The sequence below is a fragment of the Arachis ipaensis genome, chromosome B09 (genome assembly GCF_000816755.2).
Source record: "Arachis ipaensis cultivar K30076 chromosome B09, Araip1.1, whole genome shotgun sequence".
Taxonomy (NCBI): Eukaryota; Viridiplantae; Streptophyta; class Magnoliopsida; order Fabales; family Fabaceae; genus Arachis; species Arachis ipaensis.
The window spans coordinates 70,941,464-70,950,966 of NC_029793.2; the positions used below are offsets into that span (position 1 = coordinate 70,941,464).

Consider the following 9,503-nt stretch of genomic DNA (forward strand, 5'->3'; position numbering starts at 1 on the left):
CCACTTGAACCTAGGAAAGTGTGTGGTATAATCAGGGAACAAGCTTCATCTCTTCTCATGAGCAATTAGACCAAGGAATTGGCTATTGATCAAGATTTGAGAGATTGAGTCACCAAGGGATTGGGGCTCAATCAATCATGATTGCCAAGAGGTCAATGAGTTGCATGATTGAAGATGCGATGAAATCAATTAATCCAGAGAATGCAATATCTCTTGATCCCAATGCTTATTTTATCTTTCTTTCTTTTATTTACTTTATGGTTATTTACATTTTCTGCACTTTATATTTCCAGCACTTTACTTTCTTGTACTTTACTTTCCTTGCCATTTACTTTCTTGCACTTTATTGCTTTCCTTTACTTTCATGTCATTTACATTTCCTTGTTTGATTATCAATCCAATATGAACCGTCTAACTAGGATAATCAATTAACTATTGTTTGCTTTAATCCGTTAATCTCTGTGGGATTCGACCCCACTCCTAGTGGGTTATTACTTGACGATATTTGGTGCGCTTGCCAAAGAACAGATTCATCACTCATTTTTATATGGGGTGTGAACTCGACTCATCAAGTTTTATGGCGCCGTTACCAGGGATTAATTGTGATTAACAAACTACTGGTTGGTTGATTACCTAGATTAGACACTTTCTTTCTTTCTTTTTGTTTTTGTCATTTAATTTCTTTTTATTTTCTCTTGTTACTAACGTGTTTGTGTTGTTGCCTCACTAAGAATCCTTCATCTGTGACAATGGGGATTTCAATTTCTTTTGGTGATTATTGTTTGACACAGAGCATTTTGCAAGTAAGAATGGAGTCTACCTCATCTTTTGATCAATCATGTCATATGGGATATTGCCCACCACCACAAAATGATTCTATACATTTTCCTAATGGTGGCTGGGAATATCACCAAAGAATGATAGAGTATGAGTAATCAAATGAAATGGAATACCTCCCAGAGCCACAAAATAGTTCATATTGTTATGACAACTACAGAAATTTTGGCTTTGGAAGGAATTTTAATGCTGCATACCCCATTCTTCAAGGACTATCATCTCGTAATTGTCCAACCTATGCACCTCCACAAAATCTTCTAGAATTCTCAATAGAAGAACTCTCCAAGAGATATCTCTTCATTGCCCAACTCAGTGAGTTTTTAAGGCAAAATGTAAAAGAGGTGATTGAAGATATGGAAATCTCAAGGAGAAATCAAGATGAGCAAATGAGACAATTGGCACAACATTTTGTTGCTGAACCAACTAATGTCTTCCCTTGGCCAGGGGAAGAATATCATGCCATCAGTCTAAGGAGTGGAGAAGTGCTTAATGAGGGTGAAAATAAGGAATTGGTGAAGCAAGAAGAATATATCGGTGTACCAAGTGAGCCACCATTTCAAGAAGTTCTTGATAAAGAGGATACTCCAACCATCTCACAATACCCAAGTTCTGAGATCAAAGAAGTGAAGGCAATCAACAAAAGCACCAAAAAGAGAATTGTGACCAAGGAACAAAGAACTATATGCATGAAGAACAAAAGGTCAACTGCAAACAATCCAACCCCTACCCCCAACAAGCAAAGCAAATCAAGAAAACAACAAAAGAAAGCTTGCTGGGAGGCACTCAAAACAGGGGACATCAACTTGCTCTTCTCTCCCCTTAAGGTCATTTTTCTTAACAAACTGGAAGAAGAGGAAGAAAGTTGAGAACAACATGTCAAGCTAATGACATTAAAAGAGCGCTTGTTGGGAGGCAACCCAATCGTAGGAAAAATTTTCGTTCTTTGCTTTTTTTATTTTCAATAATTTAGCATATGATTGCATTCTAAGTTTGGTGTTGCCATGCAACAATTTAATTTTCAATCTTCACTAGATACTTGCATCATGCTAAAATGAAAGTGTCACACTAAGTTTGGTGTTGCCACTTATCTTTCATGCTATGTACCATGCACACCACTTATTAATGCAATCATATTGCCTCTGTTTCTTTCTTGTGCCTTTATTGTGATTCTTAATTTTGCTTGCTTAAACACATGTACTACTAACACTCTATTGTTTAAAACATTCATTAACTATCATAAACCCCATCACCACTATTTTATTTGTTGCTTGAGGACAAGCAATCATTCTAAGTTTGGTGTGGGAAGGGGAAGAATAGGAGGAAAGTGACAACAACAATGAAGATGAACTACAAGGTGGTAACGTTCACTTTTCCTCTTACTTATTTTCAATACATTTAAATTGCATGATTGTCTTCTATTTTCCTTGTATGCATGTGTGATTACTTGTTGTTAATAAGCATAGCTTGATTGTTGAATTGGAACATGTTGCTGTGATATTATGACTACCATCTTGAGCTTTGTGAGTTCAAAAGCAATTTAGTTTCATGATCATAAACAAACAAGGTCATTAAAGAAGAACTTAGCATGGGCATATAAGTATTGGAAGGCTAGCATGATTATTGTTCTTCAATTGCATTAGAATTTGTTTGATTGAAGTTTTCATCTAGGACATTTTATGAAATTTTTGAAATCATGAAAACCTTGAAAAAGCAAATGCAAATAAGGCAAGAAAAAGAAAAGGGAAAGAATGAGAAAGCTAAAGGCTCTGAGTACCAATGACAATTTATTTGTTAAGTACTTGTGGTGTTTATGTATCAAGCAAAAAGCTTGAAAACAAAACACTTAGAGTCAAGGCTAGGCTCAAGTGCAAAAGCACTCCCTCAAAGCTCAAGGCTCTGAGCATCAATGATTAGAGAGTAAAGAAAAGAAACAAATGAGCTTAAAGAGTCCTCAAATTAAATGCTTGTGGTGCTTATGTATCAAGTGAAAATACTTGAAAATAAAGCATTTATAGTCGTAGCTTTCAACACATGGTGCAAAGCACCCAAAAAAGTTAAGCTAAGAAAAGAATGAAAAGCTTGTTTCAAGGAAGGAACATAAAGAAAAAGATTTCATAAAATGAGCTAGATAGAAGCATCAATCACTTGAATGTCTTTTGTGATTGTAGCATGCATAAGAAACTAGCCAACCATGAACATTAAAATTTCTACTCTTCTCACCTTGGTTTGTCAAACTTTATTGCATGATTCTTTGTTTGCTTGAGGACAAGCAAAGTTTAAGTTTGGTGTTGTGAAGACTACGCATCATGTACCCTTTTTCTTATCTAAAAAGGCCATAAAAAGAGCATAATCTCATTGAATCAATGCAATTTCATAAACAAAATGATATATATTATGGTACATTGCTTTGAAATGGGTTTGTGCTAAATTTCAGGTAAAAAAGCAACAAAAGGGGAAGGAAAACAACAAATAAGGATGGGCGTGTGATGCTGGGCGTGCCACTTGAAGCTCTGGGCATGGCACGCCAACCTTTATTCCAACTCTCAACAATGGGCGTGCCACTTGAAGCTCTAGGCGTGGCACACCAAGCCAACATTCCAGCAAGGAAGATTGAGGAGTTCAACAATGGGCGTGCCACTTGAAGCTCTGGGCGTGGCACGCCAAGCCAACATTCCAGCAAAGAAGGTTGAAGAATTTTACATGGGCGTGCCACTTGGAGCTCTGGGCATGGCACGCCAAGTTTGTTAAGCCAAGATCTCAAAGAGGGCATGCCAGTTAGTGTTTTGGGCGTAGCACACCAGGCTTAAGTTCCAGAGGAGTGATTTTGAGCCCCACTAAGGGCGTGGCACGCCAAGAAGTGGGCGTGGCACACCGGGGCATATGCCAGCGTGACCTCCTCTCATTCAAATGAAAGTATCTTGAGCTAACAAACTCCAAATGAGATGATTCTAGTGCCATTAGAAAGTAGACATCCAGGGCTTTCCAACCATATATAACACTTTATTATGGACACTGGAATTGAGGAAGATATTGACCCCAAAAACACAGGGAGCAAAACACGTCACTGCAGAGTTACCAGCCTGACCTCTTCATATTCAAAGGAACATAACCTGAGTTGTAGAAGCCCAAATGATGTGATCTCGGTGGCGTTGGAAAGCTGACATCAAGAGCTTTCCAAAGATATATAACACTCTAGGGTGGACGTTAAAACTGGAGGTGAACAATGCCATTATTTCAGCATTGTAAAATCTAGGCGTGCCACTTGACATCGAAGGCGTGGCACGCCAGCTTTATTTTCATAATGGGCGTGCCACTTGGGGTTATGGGTGTGGCACGCCAATTCTAATGGCCAGAGAGTATCATTGAAGGCGTGGCACACCAAAGAGTGGGCGTGGCATGCCAGTTCATAATATATGGTCGTGGCATGCCAGAGAGTGGACATTCAGGGCTTTCCAACGATATATAATACTTCATAGTGGACATTCAATTTGAGGCCCAAACTACTCCATAAATTCAGCGTTGCAAAGTGGGTCATACTCCAAAGGGCAACAGCGCCAAAAATTTGGTGCACGGAATTATGATCACACTTTTCACAACTCCGGTGCAACTAACCAGCAAGTGCACTGGGTCGTCCAAGTAATACCTTACGTGAGTAAGGGTCGATCCCACGGAGATTGCCGACTTGAAGCAAGCTATGGTTATCTTGTAAATCTTAGTTAGGATATTAGTGATAAAAATGATTTTGTTTATGAAAAGTAAATAACATGAAATGAATGATACTTGTGATTCAGTAATGAGGAACAGGTTGAGGTTCCGGAGATGCTTTGTCGTTTGAATCTCTGCTTTCCTACTGTCTTCTTCTCCAAACACACATGGCTTCCTTCCATGGCAAGCTGTATGTTGGTGGATCACCGTTGTCAATGGCTACCATCCATCCTCTCAGTAAAAATGGTCCAGGTACGGTTTCTATATGGCTAATCAACTGTCGAATCTCTCATCTCGGATGAAAAATACCAGGCACAGCTACCACACGACTAATCATCTGTCGGTTCTCACTTGTGTCGGAATAGGATCTCTCTATCCTTTTGTACACTGTCACTGCGCCCAACATTCGTGAGTTTGAAGCTCGTCTTTGCCTTAGGGTTTTCTGTAATTCTCTCACTCAACTATGGCCCTTCTGGGTATTGTATATGGGGATTCAACTGTGTTTCGAGAGGAGGAGACAAAACGGCGTCGTTTTCGTCTCCAGGGACTCATATGTCCTCTTACGAAATGCTCCATGCCACCTGGCCTCCGTTACTTGCCACCTCAGCGCCACCTCTGCCAGCTCAGCCTTTTCCGTCCAGTGCAAACGGCTGAATTCAATGGAAGGACATAAATGTCTACGTTTTTCAGCGGTCAGGGACTTTAATGTATTTTCCATTGCTTGAGGATGAAAATGTCCGCAAAAAAAGGTTAAGGACGAAAATGTCCTTTACTCTATATTTTTTGAATAAATATAATATATTGATTTTTAAGGTATAACAAATTATTTTAGATTGATATGAAAAATTTTAGAAATGGCCTATAACATATAACCTTTTATCAAATGAACTTCTTCAATATTATGTTTTTCTTTTTTCGTTCTTTTATTAATTTTACTTTTTAGTTTCTCGAGATTTTAAATAAAAACAAGCGAAAAAGAATGATTACATACTAATTTACTCGATTAATTTTGTGTTTATTACGGTTATAAATATTTAATTAATTAAAAAAAGTATCCCATTTTTTAGTTAATGAGAGTTGTCAATAGTAGCTCCGGTACTATCAAATCTACCTCGATTCAGCCGGTTAACCAAAAATTCGATTATCCGATTATCTGGCCAGATCGAATTACTCGTCGAATCGAACAAACATTGGATCCAATAAAAATCGGTTCAACCCGACTGGTTTTCAGTAAAACTAGTGACCCGGACCGTTTATTTAACCCGGTCCGGGTCAGGTTTCTTCTTAAGCCTGAAACCGGCGTTGTTTCAAGGTGGGCCCCCTCCCTCTTCTATTGAATGAAACCCTAATCTAAATGGAAGCTCCCAACCTCCAGCCTCGTCTCTTCTCTCTCAACGGTCCCTCACTCACGGCCTCACCCTCACCTCGTCACTCTTTTGTCTCTCCCCTCACCTCATCAGTCGTCACTCTCAGTCTCTCACGGCCTCACCTCGTCACTCTCTCGGCCGCGCACTCATTTGAGACTGAAGGTTGTCATCGCAGTCTCGTGCCCCTGCGTTTGCTTCGTCGGCGGCAGAAGCAGACAGAACCAGTCAAGCAGCATCTGCTCCCTTAAGTGGTGGTGGTCGTCGTCTTCTTGTTTCATCGCGGTCTCAGAACCAGTCAACCAGGTGAACTCCCTTCGAGTTTTTGACCCTGTTCTTTCAATGGTTCAGTGTCAATTTCGGTGAAATTAGAATTTTTGTGGAAGCTGAGTAAAATTCAATTAGAATTGTTCTTGAATCTGGTAGTTGTTGCTGTTGTATTTGGTTTTTTAGAATTGTTGCTGAATTTGAGAAAAATTTTTTTGTTGCTAGATAACATCATTGAGTTGAATTTTATTGTTGGATAACAGAGTTGAATACTTGGATAGTTAAATTTGTTGTTGAATTTGCTGGATAATAGAGGAAATATACTATGCAGAATCCTTTGGTGGATTCTATTGTAGATGAAATCGTTTTTAGGCCTGAATATAAACAAAACTCTGAATTCTATAGGAGTTCTGTGATTACATTTTGCACTTCATTATGAAACATTGTTTTAGTGTAAAATTTGGAATTAAGCAACATGGGAAAATTGCATTTTGAGCCTGCAACTCAGTTGGATCTAATAAGCATTCTCAAACTTAAATTTAGAAGGATATTTAAAATGATTGTTTCAAGTCCTCTGTTGGTATCCATAGTAAGACCAATTTTTCCTACATTTGATGAGTTGTGTTACTTTAAAAGCATTTGAATATTTCATTTTAAAATGACAAATATACTCAAAATGTTGTATTAGATAAGTTTACTGTTAATTTATGCAAAATGTACATCAACTTGAATATATATACTCTACCAAGAAGCTTTGCTTTGCTTTTATTTTTATAATTTTATATTTTTAGTTAATTATGATCGGATGAACCAGGTGAGTCTAACTCACCGATTGGACCAGTAACCTGGTGAAATGGTCGTATAACCGAGTTAATTATCGGTTCAGTTCTAATAACTATGACTGAAAATGATACTGTGATTGGAATCAGGAAACCCTAAATTGAGTCAATAGCATGCAACAAGTAATAAAAAATCCCCAGCTTCAAATCAATGTTACTTTGAATTGCAATCTTCTTTCTATTATTTTCCCTCCTAGTTTATGATATTCCATTTTTCGTCGTTGAAGGGAGGAGGATCCGACATGGAAGTGACATGGGAGGACCAGCAAAACATCAATAAGTTCGGAAGATTGAACAATCGCTTTCATAAGCTCGAGGATGAGTTCAAAATCGCCAAGGTAACCATATTTTTTTTTTCATTTTTCTTTTGTATTTTTGTTTATTTAGCTCCGATTTGAGTTTAGTTGTTAGTATATGAGTAGAATAAGCACTCAAATGCATCCTTATAGTTTATAACTTGATGGTAGAAATGGACTGAAAGAACAAAAGAAATCATCGAATATGCATTAATTTACTTGTTTAGTTACAAGGTGGGGTTTTAGTCATCACTATAATAAGTTATGAACTAGGACCTCACAGAATAAACCATCATTTTGATCTTTAAAGATTGATTAATTTGCTCACAAAAGTGGTCCCCCAATGACTAATAATTGTATTCCTAAAAGATTCTTCTACTTGATCAATCTGCCCAAAGTAAGAACCAGTATGTCGGTAACCTGATATTTCCTCGGCCAGATAGTTTTTTACTCAACCAAAATGGAACATCTAAGGGTACTGCTAGAGTGTAATTATGGGCAAAACGCAGTTTACTTGCGAGTGTGTTGGTTTTCATTTGGCAAGAATGTTATGAGTGACGTAGTAGATACGAAACCTAGCTGGATTGATCAGTATCAATATGACATTCAATACTATCCTTAGATAATGTACACTCTTGCAAAGAATACATTAGTGATGAGTTTTATGGAGAACTAGGCATCTAATTGAAAAAAGAGAAGAAAGAAAAATGGTTTGACATTTTGCCTACCTCTCAAACTCATTAACAGTGGGCTAACATGCCGGTTTGTCCAATATGCAAAACTGAGAGCAACAGAGTCCAGAGTAATCGATTAGATTACATGAAAAGGTAGAGAGGAAAAATATATTCAATCTTATTACAATATATATCCTCTAAAATTAAGTATGTGGACGACTGGTTGTGATACAATCTTATAAACTCCTCTATTCTGCAAGTCCTGTCCTAGTTTGATTTTTGTAGCCATACAACCTTCTTGCAAAGGCAAGACCCTGGTTGGCATGTTTTTGATGTTGTGATACAAATGCAACGGGATGATTTCTTCTACAGGAAACAAATGATAATTTGGAAGATGCGAGCAATGAGTTGATTCTCACAGATGAAGATGTCGTTCGGTTTCAAATAGGTGAGGTCTTTGCACATGTGCCAAAGCATAAAGTCGAGAATAGGATAGAAAATATAAAAGAGGTGACAAGCCAGAAACTAACAAAGCTTGAAGGAGAGAAACAATTTGTGGTTGCTCAGATGGTTGAACTGATATGAAAATTGACAATTCAATATTCCACCGGCAAGTATACCGGGTCGTAATAAAGTAATAACTCGCTTAGAGTGAGGTCGATCCCACGAGGATTGATTGATTAAGCAACCTTAATCTATTGATTATTCTAGTTGAACAAGCAAGATAATGAGAATTTGGTGAATTATAGCAACAAAAATTTAAGTGACTGAAAATGTAAAGGGGCGGAAGGTAAATGACTGGGAATTGAAAGTGCATGAAAGTAAATTGCTGAAGAATAAATGACAAGGAAATTAAATTGCGGAATTGTAAAGGAAATGTAAAAGAATCACAATCACGAAGGGGAATAGAATGAAGTAAGGAAATGCTAATGGGTGAGGTTCATTTAATGATTAGAGATGCTTGAATCTTCCTGAATTAATGAACTTCTCTCCTCCCTTTTGCATGCAATGTTTAGATCTATGGCGCATCATATGTAATTGAGCTCCAATTCCTTGTTTACTCAATTTCTCATTCATGATCAAATGCTAATTCCTTGATCCAATGCTCATGCAAAGAGATGAAGAACAATCTCTAATCCAAAGCCACACAACTCATAAGATCCTAATTTCAAAGTGATTATATGTCATGTATCAACTTTGGATCAAGACCAAACTCATTGTGAAAAGAGAGTTTTAAAATGAATTGCTATGATTCCTTTTCCAAGGTTCACATAGAATTCTAATAGATCCAATCCCTCTTCCGATTGAATTGGATCTTTAAAGAACATAAACTCTCTCTTAGATAAACAAAGCACAATTTCTAATCACATACCACACAACTCCTAAGACCCCAATTTCAGAGAGATTACATGTCACAATATTAACTCTGAATCAAGATCAAATTCATTGTGAGAAGAGAATTTCAAACTGAATTAGTATGATTTTTTTTTCAAGGTTCACATAGAATTCTAATAGATCTAA

The 9,503-nt window shown here is 37.4% G+C and overlaps 1 protein-coding gene across 1 annotated transcript; it reads left to right on the forward strand.

Moving 5' to 3' along the window:
• Positions 945 to 9,085, forward strand: LOC107619116. Its single transcript, XM_021111908.1, has 4 exons — positions 945 to 1,537; positions 5,891 to 6,212; positions 7,240 to 7,350; positions 8,355 to 9,085. Exons 1-4 carry the CDS (start codon positions 945 to 947, stop codon positions 8,565 to 8,567), a joined length of 1,239 nt encoding a protein of 412 aa, XP_020967567.1. The 3' UTR covers positions 8,568 to 9,085.

Bases quoted from the DNA above. Each gene is read 5' to 3' on its own strand.
- LOC107619116 (XM_021111908.1), top strand. From the start codon at position 945: ATGGAATACCTCCCAGAGCCACAAAATAGTTCATATTGTTATGACAAC. The intron at 6,213-7,239 runs GTGAACTCCCTT...TCGTCGTTGAAG, and splicing joins TCTCAGAACCAGTCAACCAG to GGAGGAGGATCCGACATGGA. The intron at 7,351-8,354 runs GTAACCATATTT...TTTCTTCTACAG, and splicing joins ATGAGTTCAAAATCGCCAAG to GAAACAAATGATAATTTGGA.